Genomic DNA, 20,729 nt, shown 5'->3' with positions numbered 1-20,729 from the left:
CACATAACTCCACTATGAAGATGGCAAAAAGAGTATAATGTTATTGGGATGATTTTCTGCTTTCGGAATAGGTCAACGTGACAAACTACTGTAGAAAGCACAAAATACAATTCCTTTTGGAAAACGGAGATCTACCAGAAACCTAGGACTTGGGGGGAGTTCTATAACTGTAAGACGACAAAGCCCACATCAATGTATCTTGAGTGGACCATGATCCTATTACAAATCATGCTGTTCAGCCTCCACCCAATCTAATGAACATGGAGAATGGGCAAAAATGCATTGTCTATGGATCCGATTCAGACCTGCTCACTAAGCTGCGTATTTTTGCAACCAAGCAAGCAGGTAAACACCGCCGTGCCACAGTCTTTCCCGCCACCGAAATCCCAGCGCTGCCATGCAAAGGGATGTGGACACTTACACATCTGCTCGCATATGGCTGCACAGAGGAAAAATCATCCGTCGGCTGCTCATCATGTGACATCAGCCATCCAACCCGAGCAGGCATGGGCATACCTGTATTTGCAGGAACATGCCCAGTGTTTCTATGCGCACGCCCACCTTTTTTGGGCATGCCCGTAAAATGCTGGGCGGTCTTGGGGGTTGCACATGTGCATGAGCAACTATGCACTCCACCATCAAGAACGGGCCGGATTTGGATCTTTGCAAACAGGCCTGAATTGGCCCCAATGTGTAAAACTAAACACTGAATAGAACCTAAAGTAAGGTTTAATTACAGCTACTGTACCTGATTAAGGGCCAGATGTATCAAGCTTCAAAAAGTGATACAATTAAGACTGATAAACAACTGGCCAATCAGCTCCTAACTGTCATGTCACCAATGGTGTTTAAAAACTGTCAGTTAGGAGCTGATTGGCTGTATATTTCTCTCCATTTTATCACTTTTTGAAGTTTGATACATCTGTCCCTTAGTATTTTTTCTAATAACAATTCTAACTACTGTATATGTAATCATTTATTGTATACATTTATGTTCATTGATATTTATAGATTGATATTTATATGTTCATTGATATTTAGATAAACATACAGTATCCCAAAAATTAATATTTGAGGACAGCAGAATATCATTACAAGAAAAAGCTTGTAGACAGCCAGAGAAATCACTATTTACTAAGATGGGAGTTCTACTGAAGATGGGGTGTGGAGCAGATGGTGTCACAATTGTTCTGTGTTTTTTGTGTGTGTATTTGTGTAGGAAGGCAGGACAACTTAAAGTGCAACTCAAATGTATTATGATCATGACCTGAACAGTACATTATAGTACATGTTGGGAGTGTACTGTCCTATGTCTGTAAAGGGTGTAATAAATGTATTATGGTCATGGCCAGTGGTCATGTCATCTTGGGGTGTAGTGTCCTACAGTATGTCTGTAGAAGGTGTAATAGATGTATTATGGCCAGTGGTCAGGACATGTTGGGGTGTAGTGTCCTATGTCCGTATAGGGTGTAATAGATGTATTATGGTCAGTGGTCAGTACATGTTGGGGTGTAGTGTCCTGTGTCTGTATAAGGTGTAATAGATGTATTATGGTCAGTGGTGAGGACATGTTGGGGGTGTAGTGTCCTATGTCTGTATAGGGTGTAATAGATGTATTATGGCCAGTGGACAGGACATGTTGGGGGTGTAGTGTCCTATGTCTATATAGGGTGTAATAGATGTATTATGGCCAGTGTTCAGGACATGTTGGGGCGTAGTGTCCTATGTCTGTATAAGGTGTAATAGATGTATTATGGGCAGCGGTCAGGACATGTTGGGGTGCAGTGTCCTATGTCTGTATAGTGTGTAATAGATGTATTATGGCCAGTGGTCAGGACATGTTGGGGTGTAGTGTCCTATGTCTGTATAGGGTGTAATAGATGTATTATGGCCAGTGGTCAGGACATGTTGGGGTGTAGTGTCCTATGTCTGTATAGGGTGTAATATGTATTATGGTCAGCGGTCAGGACATGTTGGGGGTGTAGTGTCCTGTGTCTGTATAGGGTGTAATGGATGTATTATGGCCAGTGGTCAGGACATGTTGGAGGTGTAGTCTCCTGTGTCTGTATAGGATGTAATAGATGTATTATGGCCTGTGGTCAGGACATGTTGGAGTGTAGTGTCCTATATCTGTATAGGGTGTAATAGATGTATTATGGCAGGTGGTCAGGACGTGTTGGGGTGTAGTGTCCTATGTCTGTATAGGGTGTAATAGATGTATTATGGTCAGTAGTCAGGTCATGTTGGGGTGTAGTGTCCTGTGTCTGTATAGGGTGTAATAGATGTATTATGGCCAGCCGTCAGGACATGTTGGGGGTGTAGTGTCCTATGTCTGTATAGGGTGCAATAGATGTATTATGGCTGGCGGTCAGGTCATGTTGGGGTGTAGTGTCCTATGTCTGTATAGGGTGTAATATATGTATTATGGCCAGCGGTCAGGACATGTTGGGGTGAAGTGTCCTGTTTCTGTATAGGGTGTAATAGATGTATTATGGCCAGTGGTCAGGACATGTTGGGGGTGTAGTGTCCTATGTCTGTGTAGGGTGTAATAGATGTATTATGGCCAGCAGTCAGGACATGTTGGGGTGTAGTGTCCTATGTCTGTATAGGGTGTAATAGATGTATTATGGTCAGTGGTCAGGACATGTTGGGGGTGTAGTGTCCTATGTCTGTATAGGGTGTAATAGATGTATTATGGTCAGCGGTCAGGACATGTTGGGGTGTAGTGTCCTATGTCTGTATAGGGTGTAATAGATGTATTATGGCCAGCGGTCAGGACATGTTGGGGTGTAGTGTCCTATGTCTGTATAGGGTGTAATAGATGTATTATGGCCAGCGGTCAGGACATGTTGGGGTGTAGTGTCCTATGTCTGTATAGGGTGTAATAGATGTATTATGGCCAGTGGTCAGGACATGTTGGGGTGTAGTGTCCTATGTCTGTATAGGGTGTAATAGATGTATTATGGTCAGTGGTCAGGACATGTTGGGGGTGTAGTGTCCAATGTCTGTATAGGGTGTAATAGATGTATTATGGTCAGCGGTCAGGACATGTTGGGGTGTAGTGTCCTATGTCTGTATAGGGTGTAATAGATGTATTATGGCCAGCGGTCAGGACATGTTGGGGTGTAGTGTCCTGTGTCTGTATAGGGTGTAATAGATGTATTATGGCCAGTGGTCAGGACATGTTGGGGTGTAGTGTCCTGTGTCTGTATAGGGTGTAATAGATGTATTATGGCCAGTGGTCAGGGCATGTTGGGGTGTAGTGTCCTGTGTCTGTATAGGGTGTTATAGATGTATTATGGCCAGTGGTCAGGACATGTTGGGGTGTAGTGCCCTATGTCTGTATAGGATGTAATAGATGTACTGTATTATGGCCAGTGGTCAGGACATGTTGGGGTGTAGTGTACTATGTCTGTATAGGGTGTAGTGTCCTATGTCTGTATAGGGTGTAGTAGATGTATTATGGTTACGTTTAGTGGTCAGGTCATATTGTGGGTTTAGTGTCATAAGTCTGTATAGGGTGTAATAAATGTATTATGGTCACGCCCAGTGGTCAGTACATGCTTGGTATCTAAATGTAATGGATCTGGGGCTTACCAGCAACATGTTCCAAAATTTGATATAATTTGTTTGGAATTCTTTTAGGTTTCAATAAAAATATAGCATTTGTTTGTTTACAATAAAAACAAAAATACTTTTCAGACTTCACAGAAAACGTTTAAAGCCATGTTATGAAATACACGTGTACTTTATACATCCAAAGCAATCTGGGACATCGGCCAATAGTATAAGTAAACATAGAGAATATCTATATTATTCACACATGAATGCACGTTTGGAACACCGATTGTTTACTAACGAAACTGTGGACTTACCGTATGAATCATATGAATCTTCGCCTAGCCCGTGACCATAATCATAGTAATCCCCTGTGCTGCAAGACAAGAACAGAACAGTCAAACCCGGTCTTTACTCAAGTTTACTCTAAGCCTCCTTCAGAGAATAATCCTAAAGTGTTAGTAATTCTTTTAAAATGAACTTGTAAAATTTACAAGCATCAGCTTAACATATGAAAAATGTATATTTTAGCTTTCATTGGGGAGAGAAATTTGTCTTAAACCCTTCAGATGTCATGCTGGTAAAGCTTTTACACCATCCAGCAGACAAAGAAAGCCTTTCAAAGCCTAGAGTAGTTGGTAGCTTAAAGCATAAAAGATAAAAGGTACAATGCTGGCTGTACGGTTCTAGGTTTGAATAAACTTAACAAAATGGTTTTAACTTAAAGCAACATAGGAACAATCAAATGAAATAAGGGCTCCACAATAGTTGCCATTGTCAATTGGTATACAGATGGAGCAGGGCTTATTATTGCTGGCGGAGCGCCAGGACCGTGTCCCTGGCGATCCGCCAGCAATCTGGCGCTCTGGCTGAATGAGACGCTCGTGCGTCTCCCACGCACGAGCGTCTCAATAGCCGGGCGGCGAGGCGGCGCGGCGGGTGCAGTCCTGCCCGTCTCCAGCTTCAGGGAGACGGGCAGGGCTGCGGGGGGCTGCGGGGGGGCGGTGTGGACCGGCGGGGACCCGGGGAAGCCGGCGGGGACCCGGGCAAAAGCTCCGTCGGAACGGGACGCGCGTGCACCTCGTGCACGCGCGTCCCCTTCCGACATACAGATGGCGCGGGGCGGGGGATGGCGGGTGGCGAGTCCTCCGCCATCCCCAGCAAAGACAAGCCCTGCGCTATCTGTAAATCTCTTTCATCAACTCGCAAAACCCCTTCTCCCTCACACTTAGGGCCTTATTTTGCTCGTCTCGCTCCCCCGCGTGTTCACATGGGGAAGCCATGTTGAGCATCTGCACATGCTTGGTGTGAGTGGGTACGGCAAACTGCTAGTTTGCGGTTCCGTTCGCACCTAGGAGTGCGGATGGGGCTCGTGGGGCATCGTCAATGGGCTGCGCCCATGGGAACGCCAGTGTTTCATGGATGTTCCCATAAAAATGCTGGGCTTTTCCATGGAAATTATGTCGAGAAGCGGCTACTCTGTCATACGCGCCGTCTTCCCTAACAGGAAACACACAAAGCTAAGATACCAGAGAGTGTCTTAGTTTTACGTGCACCTTCCAAATCATTCGATGGCTGGCAACCATCTAATGATTTGGCCCCCGCAACCTAGGCTGCGTATTTTGCAGCATTGTGTATGGACCGGATTAAGGCCCTTATGCGGGCCTCTTTCTTTCTCATTCATCCCTTTCTTCTCTATCAGACTCACTTTGTCCCAATCCTCCCTTTCTGTCATTCCTTTCCCATTCATACCCAATTACCTTACCTTTCATGCCCGTCTTCCAGCCTTCTCTTTTTTATTAAGGGTATGGGTCATTGGTTTGACCCATATTAGGTCAACAGGCATTGGGTCGATCACTGAAGGCCGACATGTGTTAGGTCGACACAAGAAGTAGGTCACCATGACCAGGGCCGCCAAGAGAAATCCTGGGCCCCGGTACAACAACTTTCTGGGGCCCCCACGGACGAAACTCCCAGCGGACCCGTTGTTACACCACTGCTTCCAAGGTGGATACAGGGACAAAAATTTACACCGTAATGCCTATTACACATGTCACACACCCATTACATATGATACCACATGCCATAGTGCTCATTACACTTTATGCCACACACCCTAGTGGGCTGTACACATTATGCCATACACCGTTATACCTGTTACATATTTTACCACATGACATAATGCCCATTACACGTTATTCCACACACCGTAATGCCTATTACACATGTCACACACCCATTAAATATAGTACCACATGCCATAGTGCTCATTACACGTTATGCCACACACCCTAGTGGGCAGTACACATTATGCCATACACCGTTATACCGGTTACATATTTTGCCACATGACATAATGCCCATTACACGTTATTCCACACACCATAATGCTCATTGCATATTAGGGGGTTAGCATTCTCGTTGCCATCGGATTAACCTGCTCTGCCAGGAGTTACATGCACTGCCAGGGGTTACATGCTCTGCCAGGGGTTAACATGCTCGTTGCCATGGATTTACATGCTCTGCCATGGGTTACATGCTTTGCCAGGGGTTAACATGCTCGTTGCCATGGAGTTACAGTACATGCTCTGCCAGGGGTTACATGCTGACTTCCAGAGTCAGATCTCAGCCCCAGCAGCATGCAGGGAGGCAGCAAACACAGAGCAACCAGCCACCCACCTTCCACCTTGGAACACAGTGACCTTGACATGGGTGGGGAACCAGGTCTGGGACTGCTGGGCTGGAGATATGGCACTGGCACCTGCTGCTGCTGGTGACGGCTGGGATGGGAATGTGGGGAGCGGGATGGGCTGGGTTCTGTGGAGTGGGTGGTACTCCCGTGGGAGGTGGCCTCTCTCTGACTCAGTTCCTCCCGGCACCCAGGGACTACCTACCTGTCGCCGAGCCAAGGTAAACTCACAAGTCACGTGGCTGGCTCTCAGCAGGCCCTGGAGTCGGAGAGCGGAATGACGCTCAAAAGGACCTCTGTGATGCTGCTGCCCCCACGTCCGCCCACATCTGTACTCCGAACAGCTGACTCCAGCTCACTCAGATCCACCAAATACAGAAAAAACTGTGTGTCCAGACCAGGGCCCCCCTGACCGCTTTGGGCCCGGGTAAAGTGTACCTGCTCCCCCCCTCTCGGCACCCCTGACCATGGCTAGGGTCAACAGGGTTGGAAGCAAGCATTAGGTTCCTAGAATTAGGTTGACAATGGGAAGGCTTTTCGTAGTCAGCATGGACACTGTCAAAGTGTACTGCTGCGCTCACTATGCTTCAGGCACGATGCCTCGCTGTGCTCGCTTTGCTTCAGGCACGGTGCCTCGCTGTGCTCGCTATGCTTCAGGCACGTTGCCTCGCTGTGCTCGCTATGCTTCAGGCATGGTGCCTCGCTGTGCTCGCTATGATTCAGGCACGGTGCCTCGCTGTGCTCGCTATGCTTCAGGCATGGTAGCTCGCTGTGCTCGCTATGCTTCAGGCATGGTAGCTCGCTGTGCTCGCTATGCTTCAGGCATGGTAGCTCGCTGTGCTCGCTATGCTTCAGGCATGGTAGCTCGCTGTGCTCGCTATGCTTCAGGCACGGTGCCTCGCTGCGCTCGCTATGCTTCAGGCATGGTAGCTCGCTGTGCTCGCTATGCTTCAGGCATGGTAGCTCGCTGTGCTCGCTATGCTTCAGGCTTGGTAGCTCGCTGTGCTCGCTATGCTTCAGGCATGGTAGCTCGCTGTGCTCGCTATGCTTCAGGCACGGTGCCTCGCTGTGCTTGCTATGCTTCAGGCACGGTGCCTCGCTGCGCTCGCTATGCTTAAGGCATGGCAGCTCACCGTGCTTGGCACACTGTTTTATTCTCCCACCACACTATAGTGGATGGTATGAAATTCTGCCTGTCAGCACTTTTTGACTGTTATCTTTCCCATTGTCGACCTAATAGTTGTTTCAACCTTCCAACCTGGTCGACCTTACCCATGTCAACCTATTTCATGTGTAGACTTAAGCCATGTTGACCTTCAGTGGTCGACACAATGCATGTCAACCTAAATAGGTTCGACCTGGTGACCGTATAAGTTCACTAATTACTCCCTATGATTCCCTCTCTGTCTCTTCCATTCATTCCCTTTATTTCTCTAATTTCCTATCATTCTTTCATTCTCCCTCACTCCACTATCTCTTATTCCCTTTTCTTTCTGTCTCAACTACCGTTTCTCATTTTCATTACAGTCCCTCCCACTTGATCTGCTTCATCCCCCATCTCTCTCTCACCCTACAATTGGTGCCCCTGTCAACTTTGCTCCTTAGGTCGTGGCTCACCATGGCTAGCCATGGCTATCCTATTGTTCTCAGCAGCAATACAATACATAGAACAATACAGTAGGGGATTAGCATAGTAATCCTATTACTCACTTAATCCAATTAACAGGCTAATTAGATGAGGGCTCCATCTGTATCTCTCTTTTTCCCTCTCTATAATTCCCCATAACCTTCCCTCCAATCCCTCCTTTCTCCCTTCCTCATTCCTTCGGCTGCATGTATTGTGTGAGTCCGGCAGCCATGTAGGAAGATGGCAGGTTTTCTTAAAGGGGCAGTCATTTACAAGCGATGATTTGCCTTCTCAATGGCTGCCCCTCTGTGTTTGGCTGGCATCCCGGACGGCACCCATCATCCAGCCCATCTTCTATTCTTCCTCCCTCTTACACCCAACTGTGCTCTCTCATCCAAACAATAAGGAATAAAGCAGAACGTGTTTAAGAACTGGCATCAGAGGTACCTATTGTGCATGATTCATGTAGTTACATTTCTGCTGAAAATAATGCTTATGCAACTGGAATCAGAAAATGCAGCCAGCCTATTAAATGGGGACTTGGCAGGGTTGTATTTATATCTAAAATAAATAATAGTCACAATTTAGCTAGTTACATGCAAATTTACAATGGCCCAGATAGGATCGGAGAAAACTTCTTGCTACTCTTATGGTGCATTTATGTTGCTGGTAATTCCTAATGACGGCATAGTTCTTCCATCATATTTTGAAAATGCATTGTAATAATTGTGAAACATGGCATAACAAGATGTCATATGAAATCCTGAGTATTGTTTTTGAACAAGAATGTATTATTCATGTCTCATGGAAAATATACAAGATTACTTCAGGCTTTTTTTAAATTGACAAATCTATTTTACATCTACAGTATTAGCAGAGCTTTAAATTTAGTCACCATTTTAGCTAATTCAGAGTTTCCCAAACTCCACCATTATAATCCAGGTTTTAAGGCTAACCATTCTGGAGTCCAAATGGTTACATCTTCTTCTCAGAAGTAACAAATTAAGTCACCTGTGCTCAAGCATGTATAGCCTTAAAACCTGGACTGTAATTGTGGAGTTTTGGAAACTCTAAGATACAGTAATCGATTGTAGGGGTGTTGTGAAGCTTATGGCTCATAGGGCCTACAGTTATTAAATCAAAAATATTTAGGTCAACTACAAAAAGGTCGTCATGTACAAGGTCAACATTGGAAAACGTTAACACAAGCCAACTGTTGACATGGTAATTACAACTTTTTTCTGTTGTTCGGTGTTATTTTGTAGATTTGAGGATATGGACCACCAACTAGTGTACTGAGAACCGTCGCATGGCTTGCTTCGCTCACCATGCTTTGGGCCAAATGGTTCACTCCACTACTGCTGTACTTGGCTTAAATTACCATGCCCAATTTACATGGTATGAAAAAGTTCAAATATGTAAAAAGAAAAGGTACTTGTTTCCTATCTGGGCGCCCACTAAGTTAATTGCGCACCATGCTATTCTCCGTAGAGAAATCGGATCGCATCGCATCGTACACATACACGATATTGAACGATGCGATGCGATGCGATGCGATCCGATTCGATTTCCCATAGGAAACAATGTGAAATGGCTCAATTTAGCCAAATTATCATAGGAACAATAGTAAATGGGCCAAAAACACCCCTGAACATTGAAATGTCCCCCCAAAAGTAGTTGACGCCACCCCGCCATCAACGTGAACCCGAAGCGTGGCGAGCGCAGCGAGCCCGCGAGGGGCGGCGGTACGCGTCCTCCGACCTTTTCATGCCCTACTATCCACGTCGGCGTGGAGTGAGAATAGAATAGTGTGGCGAGCGCAGCGAGCCACCGAGCCCGAAGCGTGGCGAGCGCAGCGAGCCCCGCGAGGGGACGCGGATACCTTCACAGGTAAACGCGTCCCTTCGCGGGCTTCCCAGGTGTCCGCGTCGCCATGGACACCTGGGAAGCCCGCGAGGGGACGCGTATAACTGTGAAGGTATCCGCGTCCCCTCGCGGGGCTCGCTGCGCTCGCCACGCTTCGGGCTCGGTGGCTCGCTGCGCTCGCCACACTATTCTATTCTCACTCCACGCCGACGTGGATAGTAGGGCATGAAAAGGTCGGAGGACGCGTACCGCCGCCCCTCGCGGGCTCGCTGCGCTCGCCACGCTTCGGGTTCGCGTTGATGGCGGGGTGGCGTAAACTACTTTTGGGGGGACATTTCAATGTTCAGGGGTGTTTTTGGCCCATTTACTATTGTTCCTATGAGAATTTGGCTAAATTGAGCCATTTCACATTGTTTCCTATGGGAAATCGAATCGGATCGCATCGCATCGCATCGCATCGTTCAATATCGTGTGTGTGTACGATGCGATGCGATCCGATTTCATTACGGTGCCGTACGTTGAAAACCTGGGCGCCCAGATAGGAAACAAGTACCAAAGAAAAAGTGAAAAACTAATGTTGGACTTTTTGTGTCTTGACCATTTCCGCTTTGGTCTTTTGCTTGTGTTGACCTACCGTATGGTCTATATCGACCTATTGCATATCAATCAAGAGTGGCCAACCTATTGAATGTTGACCTAATTTTATTATGTTGACCCAAATTCCGATCCCGTTAGTGAATGGCACCAATTCCAAAAATTTGTTTAGAAATTGATTACATCCATCAAAATCCATGCGTCTCATGCAAAAGACTTCATGAATAATTTGATTAGAACATCTTTATATTCAGCCAACCTTTTATCTGATAAGTAGATGTTCAGTCGCTTCTAGTGAAACACTTTATTATGAAATGTTTCCCATTTAAATATTGTAGATAACAAATGATTTTAATGTTTAGATGAGCTCTCAATGAACTATTTGACCAACTTTTTAGTAGAGGACTGTAATATCCTGTGAATGAAGAGCTTCTAAAACGGCTATTTGCTTATTAAACAAATCTATTACACGATGATCTATATTTACCCCTTGCTTTGCGGCAACGGTCGCTAGGTCGATGCTATGAATGTCAAAAAAACATTAGGTGAATGTATAAAGGTCAACAGGGCTTAGATCAACACATGAAATCGGTCTCATGGCTAAGGTTGACAGGGTCAGAAGGTCAACACAAGCTTTAGTTCGACAATGGGACGGGTAGTCATGAGTTTTTCACTTTTTTTCAAAAACAGGCGGTCTTTCATAACCATCCATCCAGTACGGTTGAGGGAGAATATAAAAGTTTGTCGAGTGCTGCGGAGCACCATGCCGGAAGCATGGTGAGCGCAGCAGTACACTGATGAGGTGTCCATGCCGACTTACATCAAAATCAAGACAAAAAGCGTGAATCACTCATGACGACCTTTTGATATCGACCTTCCCATTGTCGACCTAATGCTTGTGTTAACCTTCTGACCCTGTTGACCTTAGCAATGTCGAACTATTGTATGTGTTGACCTAAGCCAGGCATGTCCAAACTATGACCCTCCAGCTGTTGGGAAACTGCAAGTCCCATCATACCTTGCCACGGTTTGCTATTAGGGAATGCTAAAACTATGGCAAGGCATGCTGGGTTATGTAGTTTCACAACAGCTGGAGGGCCACAGCATGGACATGCCTGACATAAGCCCCGTCAACCTTTAGTGGTCAATCTTCATAGTGTTGACCCTATGACCCATACCCCTTTATGTTCACTTGCCAATTAAAGACGTGGAGCTCATTCATGGGTGGATTGGGAAGGAAGAGCGGCACTGCAAACATTTCTAGAAGTCGCTTCTAGCGGACGGTACAAAATCAAATGTAGGCTGAACCAACTCCAAAACAGGCAGAACTAATACATTAATACATAATTAACCCCTTCCCGACATATGACGTACATTTACGTCATATGTCGGTTGCGGGGGAATCAAGCCAGCTCACGGAGTGAGCTGGCTTGAAAGAGAGCAGGTAATGGCTGTATATTACAGCCAGGTACCTGCTCTCACGGCCACGAGCGGCGAGTTCGCCGATCGTGGCCGTTTAACCCTTTAAGCACCGCGGGCAAAGCGCCCGCAGTGCTTAAATAGCTGATCGGAGGGGGGGCGCCCCCCTCCGGCGCCGATCGGGGCCCCCCGCGGCGAGATCGGAGGGTGCCGATCGGTTGCCATGGCAGCCAGGGGTCTAATGTAGACCCCTGTGCTGGCCGTGTCAGCATTCCTATTACATCCTGCCTGAGGCAGGATGTAATAGGAAGTGCTGAAAATCCCTATGTTCAGCCATAGAGCTCTATGGCTGAACCTAGTACAGGCGATCGCGCCCCCTAGTGGTCAAGTACACTAGGGGGCCTTGTAGTAAAAGTAAAAAAAAAAAAAAATAAGTTTAAAAATAAAAAAAAATAAAAAAATATTAAAAGTTCAAATCACCCCCCTTTCCCCATTTCACAAATAAAAATAAATAAAAAATAAAAAAAATAAACATATTTGGTATCGCCGCGTTCCTAAAAGTCTGATCTATTAAAATATAACATTAGTTATCCCGCACGGTTAAAGGCGTAAACGGAAAATAATTCCCAACGCCAAAACTACGTTTTTTGGTCGCATCGCCTACCCCAAAAAAAATAACTAAAAGAGATCAGAAAGTCGCCCATATCCCATAATGGTATTAATTAAAAAGTACACTTCAGCCCGCAAAAAATGAGCCCTCACCCAGGTCCGTAGGTGGAAAAATAAAAAAGTTATAAGCCGCAGAACATGGCGACGTGACGCAAATTAGAAAAACCGTAAAAGTTTCTATTTTTTTTTTTAGTGGTAAAACATAACGAAAACTATATAAGTTTGGTATCACCGGAATCGTAACGACCCATAAAATAAAGATAACCCATCATTTTAAACGAACTATGAACTCCAAAAAAACCGTAACCAGCGCAATATTGTGGAATTGCGTTTTTTTTTTTCTTTTTTACCCTACATTGAATTATTTCCTGATTCCCCAGAATATTATACGGTATAGTAAATGGTACCATTAAAAAGTACAACTTGTCCCGCAAAAAAAAAGCCCTCATGTGTCTATATAGCCAGAAAATTAAAAAAGTTACGCTTATTTGAACGCGAGGAGGAAAAAAAAAAAAATTAACAAAAAAGGCCTCGTCGGGAAGGGGTTAAGAAGCCGCAGGTTTCAATATGCATGGCAGTCTAGTGGCCCCCAGACCTTTAAGCTGCGGTGACAATCCACAAAAATACACGTTTGAGATAATGGGGGAAATTTACTAAAGGAAATTTGGAAAAAAATAGGTGTATTTGTATCCAGAAATACACTTATTTTTGACATTTACTATCCCGAAAATATGGCAATTCGTAGTCGTATTGATGTGCTATCAATACGAATACGAATTGCCGTATTTTCGGGATAGTAAATGTCAAAAATAAGTGTATTTCTGGATACAAATACATCTATTTTTTACAAATTTCCTTTAGTAAATTTCCCCCAATACCTCACCTACCCTCACTGAGACTGAACATTATCCTCAAATCTTCAATCAAGAAGACAAGCAACCCACTACAACAATCTCCCGAATATCAAAAATATCCTCATCCCTCCCAAGTATAGCCTCTCACAAAAACAGAAATTGTTACACGCTTAGATAAGTATATTTATTGTCAGGTAAGTGAACTGGCAAAGGCTGTGTGGGAGACAGGAGGTGATGGGGCCAATACTCTGAGCAGGGCCACATCATAAATAAAAAAGTTACTGGCTGACAGGCAGAATCAAAGGTGTGTCTGCTTTCAGGGAACCTTCCCAGTAAGAGTTATGTCCAATCCGCCCCTGGCCCCATTAACAAAAATAATATTTTTTGTAAGTATCATGCATGCTCTGTGGACGTACAGCGCATGTGCGTGCTTTCATAGTGGGATCACACTCAGAAGACTCAACACAGACCTCAAATCCTCCATCAAAAAGAGACAATCAACTCAAATATTATAGTGGAATTGCAAAAAAAAAAAGGATTGCATTTGAATTGCAATCACATCACTGCCCACCACTCTGGGGGGCCTTGCCCTTTTTTGGGCGGACCCCAGCATGTGAGAGCAGGCAGCTGCAGATTTGTATTTTTTAGCAAAAATGCAACTGATATTAAATAGTGCTCTGTAACAATTGTGTGTGTAAATATATATATATATATATATATATATATATATATATATATATATACATATACATATACACATATACACATATACATATACATACACATACACACACTTTTATTACTGCCGCTATCTGGCGAAAAGGGTCTGGGTGCTGATGTAATTTGACGTCAGCCACAATTGAAAATGTTTAGGTACAAATATACAAAAACTTTCCTAAATCCAGAAATACTTAGCAATGCGGCACAATCTCTCCAAGGATCAGCGAAGCGCGTATACAAAGTATTTAACTGGATCTGCCTCATTCGTGTAATCGCAACCACTTAAGCCGTCAGCCCAATGAAAATCTTTTGGAAGCTATTAGCATTAGATCTATGCAGGATTGACTTGAAGCGACTGTATTATAACATCATACAATGTATCGACCGGTTAAAACCGGTGCAATACCCAAAATGGTTAATGCAATGAGCAATCATATTACGGGGACATTTTATTTTTGTTACAACCTTGCAGCATAACCTACATCCTGATCCTGACAGGACTCTCGACTTGACATGTCAAAGCTGTGGCATCTGTCTGGGCTAAGAATGGGAAATTATAAGTACCTCTATACCATTTTAGGGCTATTAAGCAGATGGCAATGCCAATTCCAAATGATGTACGCAGATCTCTAGTGGGTTTCACATTTGTATAGCAATTTTTCAAAATATCCAAGATTAATCTTGTGGAGGACATAAAACGTTAAGTAGGCAAACATTCTGTTCGGTTACAGGTTTCCATAAGGCCTGGATAACACAGGACGTAAATCAATCAGAAGTGACCATACGGCAGACTCTGTAGTTAATGTCCTGCCTAAAATATAGATGTTAGATTAGATGTTGAACTGTTCATTGCTACTTGGTGCCTGATTCAGACCCACTTGCTAAGCTGTGAGTATACAGCGCCACCTGAGGAGTCAGCGCTGCATGCCACCCCGGCGAATGTCCATTTCCTGTGCCGCCCGTATCCCCTCACTAGCATCCGAGGGGATGTGTACGAGAGCACATCCCGCACATTTGGCCAAAGGGGAGAGAATTAATTTGATGGTAGCCGACAGTCAATCTGAACTGTGACGCCAGCCACCTGCCCCCAGCAGGTATCAACCCGCCTGCGTTCCCAACACCTAACATTTTTAATGTTGGTTACAAAAATGGTCCCTGTCATAAAAATGAGACTTTTAAAACAATGCAACATGACATTGTGGCAGAAACACCCAGCACAGAGTACAGAAGTGACTCAGCTGGGCTTGGGAACTATTAGTTATACAGCTACTAGTTAAAGGCCCGTCAAAATGACAGCTTCTGCTAAAATTTCGAGTGGCCTCCAGTGGTCTGTGGTGGTACTTCACCTCATAGAGGTGAGGAGTAGTTAGTCTTTTATATATATATATATATATATATATATATATATATATATGTAAGTAGGTGTATCGGGTTGGCACTCGTGGCTTCAATAAAAATCCGGTGCCAGGAACATAATAGAGCAATAAGAGACACTTACCCCCTCAGAGAAAGGATGGATCCGGCACACGGTAGTATAGGTGAAGAAAAAGAGGTTTATTAAGAGTGCAACATTGCACTAAGTGACAGCTGCTGACCTGACAGCCGTTTCAACTGATGAAAACTGCACCCAGCAGTTGAAACGGCTGTCAGGTCAGCAGCTGTCACTTAGTGCAATGTTGCACTCTTAATAAACCTCTTTTTCTTCACCTATACTACCGTGTGCCGGATCCATCCTTTCTCTGAGGGGGTAAGTGTCTCTTATATATATATATATAAATGGATGATCCAGGGGCTTATGGTGGGGCTCCTAGAAATAAGGCGGCACTCACGGAATTTAGTAAATCAGATCAATGTATTACTGGTGACACAACCGTGTCATGCGTCTAGTCGACGTTTCAAGGTCTCGCAGGACCTTTTCATCAGGACGTGCAGGGGTGAATAAAGTGCTGTGCATAAGGGGGTGCAAGGCAATCTCTTACCTATTTGTAGCCTTCTAACGTCTGTGTCCTCCTCGCTGCCGCTGCATCACCGTTGCTGACTTCCGGGGGCACTGTCAACGCCCACCTGTGACGTGCGGTGGTTGCCAGGCCAACCCTAGACGCCTTGCCACGGAGCTGCTGCACGGCCTTGAGGGGGGGTTTTCAATCAGACCAACAGACGCGCTGTTGGATAAAGTGAAGAAAACGTGAATAAACCAATAAAAAATGTGTGAAAAAATGTAGAAGGCTATGGATATGGTTACTGGGTGATAAAAGTGACGTGGTACAGAATGTTAAAAATACTTTTAAAAACGGAAAAAACTGCGCAACAATTTGCGGGCTAACTGAACCCGGGGATGTTTATAATATATATATAGGTAATTGGATCGCGGAGCACAACAATTTATACATCTCTAGCATGATAACAAAACATCACATGAAAGTTAGCAGATATGCGCAATGGCTCAGATTCTATTAAAGGAGCAAGATGCTCAAAGAAATGTCTTCCAAAGCAATTGTTCATTCATCCCATTTGGGACCAGGGTGTTTAGTTTAAAAATCCACATCGATTCCTTTTGAGTCAGCAATTTTTGTCTATCACCCCCTCTGCTGAGCGGAGGAACATGGTCAATGATTTTACTTTTGAGGCTGGCTAGAGTGTGTCCACATTCCCTAAAATGCCTTGCAACAGGCTGTTCCACTGCATTGCCTTTGGGTGCATTTGTCAATGAGGATCTATGCAATGCCATTCTTTCCCTAAAGCTCCGAATGGTTTGTCCAACGTATAGTTTACCACAAGGGCAGATGATAATATAAATGATGTACGTGGACTTGCAGTGTAGAACATGTTTTATGGGGAATTTTTTGCCTGTTTGTGGATGGCTAAAATCAGAGCCAGCTACCATGTAGTTACAGGTTGTACACGACGGGCATTTGTAACATCCCGGTTTTTTCGTTTGGATATTAAATAACGTCGGGGGAGGTTTCTTCTCAATATTGGTCTTGATTAGTAAATCGCGAAGATTTTTGCCCCTCTTATAGCTCGACATGACCGTCTTTTGTTTTAAGCCAGGAAGGCTTGTGTCACTAGTGACTATAGGCCACATTGCCCTTAGGGCTCGGGGGAGCACTCTTGTTGCCGGGGTGTAGGTGGTCACAAATGGTACCTTATTAAAAGGTTGAACCTGTTTCTGTTGTAGTAATTGCCTTCTAGGGATCTCCATCACTTGTTGTTTTTGAAGTTTAAGTGTGGACAGGTTGTAACCTCTGGATGCAAATTTTTGGACCATTTTTTCCAAGCTGGGTTCCAATTGTGTGACATCGCTGGTAGTTCTAGCTACCCTAATCATTTGGGACTTGGGTAGCCCTTTCTTCAAAGCGGGTGGGTGATTGCTGCTGTACTGGAGGAACGTATTCCTATCCGTGTCTTTTTGATAGATGCCGGTGTGGATTTTTTTATCTTTAAAGCTAATTTTGACGTCCAGATAATTAACCTCCGTGTTGCTGAGGCTATATGTAAATTTGATTGGGCTGTCCAGATTATTGATGCTGTTGATGAGTTTTTCCAAGGATTCACTGGTGTTAGACCACAGAAGGAGCAGATCGTCTATGTAACGAGTATATAGGATGATGGACTGGCTGATGTTGGTGTCACTAAAGAAGAAATCATTCTCCTGCTCGAACATAAATATGTTCGCTAGTGAGGGGGAAACGTTCGATCCCATGGAGCAGCCGGTGAGCTGTAGGTAGATGGAGCCATTATGCAGAAAATAATTCTTGGTTAGAGTATGTTGTAGCAGTTCTAAATATAATGGAATGTCCAAAGCATCGAAATTCACTCTGTGCAAAAATCTCTGTACAGCTGACAGGGCCTGTCCATGGGGGATGACCGTGTAGAGGTTCTTAACATCAAGGGTGCACATCACAAGGTTGTCAGGTAGTTGTTGCAGTGCGCCAAGTTTTAAAAGCAGTTGTGTAGAGTCCTTAAGGAAAGTCTTTTGCTGCATGATGTAAGGTTGAACCAGATTATCCAAAAACTGGGAGATGGGTTGAAATAAAGACCCCCGGGCAGATATAATGGGTCTACCCGGGGGGTTATGGAGATTTTTATGGATTTTAGGGAGTGTATAAATGACCGGAATAATAGGGTGATCTTGGGTCAGCGTTTTGAGGACTTTTTTGCTGAACAAACCTTGTGTGTTGGCTCCCATCAGTACTGCATCCAGCTCCTTTTTATATGCCATGGTGGGGTCACCACTGAGTTTTTTATAGGTCGTCTGGTCGGCAAGCATTATATCAAGGTTTTGAATGTATACATCTGTGTCCTGAATCACAATACCCCCGCCTTTGTCAGCGGGGCGTATTGTGATATCGGATCTCTGAGCAAGGTTTTTGATGGCATTAGCTTCATCTTTAGTAATATTCGACCATTTCCTTGGTGTGCTTTTATCAAATTTTTGGACAGCTTCATCAATTATCCGTGTGAAAGTTTTAATAGATGCGTTCTGGGATGTCGGGTCAAATGATGAATGAGCATGCTTGGTCAAAAAGCTTTCTTTGAGCATCTTGCTCCTTTAATAGAATCTGAGCCATTGCGCATATCTGCTAACTTTCATGTGATGTTTTGTTATCATGCTAGAGATGTATAAATTGTTGTGCTCCGCGATCCAATTACCTATATATATATTATAAACATCCCCGGGTTCAGTTAGCCCGCAAATTGTTGCGCAGTTTTTTCCGTTTTTAAAAGTATTTTTAACATTCTGTACCACGTCACTTTTATCACCCAGTAACCATATCCATAGCCTTCTACATTTTTTCACACATTTTTTATTGGTTTATTCACGTTTTCTTCACTTTATCCAACAGCGCGTCTGTTGGTCTGATTGAAAACCCCCCCTCAAGGCCGTGCAGCAGCTCCGTGGCAAGGCGTCTAGGGTTGGCCTGGCAACCACCGCACGTCACAGGTGGGCGTTGACAGTGCCCCCGGAAGTCAGCAACGGTGATGCAGCGGCAGCGAGGAGGACACAGACGTTAGAAGGCTACAAATAGGTAAGAGATTGCCTTGCACCCCCTTATGCACAGCACTTTATTCACCCCTGCACGTCCTGATGAAAAGGTCCTGCGAGACCTTGAAACGTCGACTAGACGCATGACACGGTTGTGTCACCAGTAATACATTGATCTGATTTACTAAATTCCGTGAGTGCCGCCTTATTTCTAGGAGCCCCACCATAAGCCCCTGGATCATCCATTTGTACATTGATTGTGGAGGAAGGCACCGCGGTGCAATATACGTTCGTCCGGAGTGCCGAACAAACCCTCGACTATATATATATATATATATATATACAGTATATATATATATATATATATATATATATATATATATATATATATATATATATATATATATATATATATATATATAGATAGATAGATGATAGATAGATAGATTCAAAGATCAAGTCTCAATTATCTAGACTCTCCGTAAAGCATATCAGACTCAGCTGTCACAGATATATTACCTCTTGCATGGAATCCCTGCTTAGGCCAACGAGCCATCCAGAAAGAAATCCATTATTAATATACTTTACATCTATTGAAAAGTTCTTCCTCCCTATAAAAAGCTTGATCTCCCCCCATGGGATCAATTCATCCATGAGCGATGCAAAGTATGGGCAATGTACAGAAGCTTTGCATCCCCTACTTGCCTACTCTCTGGGATCAGCTGGGAGGCTCCCAAAAATTGGGTGGTCCTCTGCAAAAGTAGTCGAGTCTGTCGTGCCCTGCCTAACCTATCCGCCATCCAAACTTTCCCTGTACACCCAGTCCTACCTTCCACGAAAGTAGCCAAGTCTCCCAAGTCTTCACCAACCCCACCCCCCCTCTACATCCAGCCATGAAAGTGGGTAGTCCATCATCATAGACAATGCAAGCAATCTAGGTAATGTAGAGCGACGCATGGCCACGATGAAGATTGAGTGTCTACACCCTTTGCACTGCCCACCGTGGAGGATGCCACCTGCACTGACCTGGCTGTACCTACCGACAGGCCAGCCAGAATATTAGCAAGAATATTGCAAATTGAAATGCACTATATCGGTACAAATAATGGCAAATTTAAAAGGTGATGTGGACTACTGCCATAAATACTGTCACATTGGGGTATATGTTGGGCGGGGCAGTGTTTACCTGCTCACACAGCCTAGCGAGCAGGTCTGAATTGGGATCTTTATTGTTTGTCATTCCGACTTCAATCCAAAATGTATCCAGTCATCGCACCTACGTATTGTTCTGTGAATCCAGCACGAGCGCAGCTAATGAGAATGATATAACAGTGTAGCAGCAGAATATTAAGGTGACAACGTGTTTTCTTGAGGCTCAACAGTTTTTTTTTTTTTTCTTGCTTCAATAAATGTCACAGTTCAATTGCTAAGAAATGTCCCAGGAGCAATGGAGCTATAAGGGGAACTGCTCGGAAAGCAGCTTGGAATATGTTCTCATTATGCTAATGATCCCGTATTCTCGCAAAGAAACAGTTATTGAAAACAAATACATCCATACTTAAAACTGCACCGTCAACAGGAAGCAAATGTGCCAGTCCAGCACGTCTTACCTCTGTACTTGTGAATTATAGTTGTTGTCGTAAGAATCATAACTTTGCTCATCATAGGCTGTTCCGTAACCATCGTCGTAATCCTAAAAAAAAATGGAACAATAGATTTGGTCATTAACCCATTGATCAAAGAGAG

General features: G+C 44.4%; 1 protein-coding gene across 4 annotated transcripts in view; it reads right to left on the bottom strand.

Moving 5' to 3' along the window:
• The window catches only part of KHDRBS3 (KH RNA binding domain containing, signal transduction associated 3), a 100,533-nt gene that overhangs the window by 4,320 nt on the left and 75,484 nt on the right, over positions 1-20,729 (bottom strand). For all 4 annotated transcript variants that reach the window (XR_014444037.1, XR_014444036.1, XM_083144888.1 and 1 more), the window contains 2 exons: positions 20,594-20,676; positions 3,876-3,934 (listed from right to left, as the gene is read on the bottom strand). Coding sequence is in view for 2 of the 4 variants with exons in the window: in XM_083144888.1 (XP_083001014.1) it covers positions 3,876-3,934; positions 20,594-20,676 (142 nt within the window). In the remaining 2 variants the exon portion in view is untranslated. The remainder of the gene's footprint in view (positions 1-3,875; positions 3,935-20,593; positions 20,677-20,729) is intronic.

The sequence above is a fragment of the Crinia signifera genome, chromosome 5, assembly GCF_055691185.1.
Source record: "Crinia signifera chromosome 5, ASM5569118v1, whole genome shotgun sequence".
Classification (NCBI taxonomy): domain Eukaryota; kingdom Metazoa; phylum Chordata; class Amphibia; order Anura; family Myobatrachidae; genus Crinia; species Crinia signifera.
This window is presented reverse-complemented; position numbering and strand designations above follow the sequence as displayed.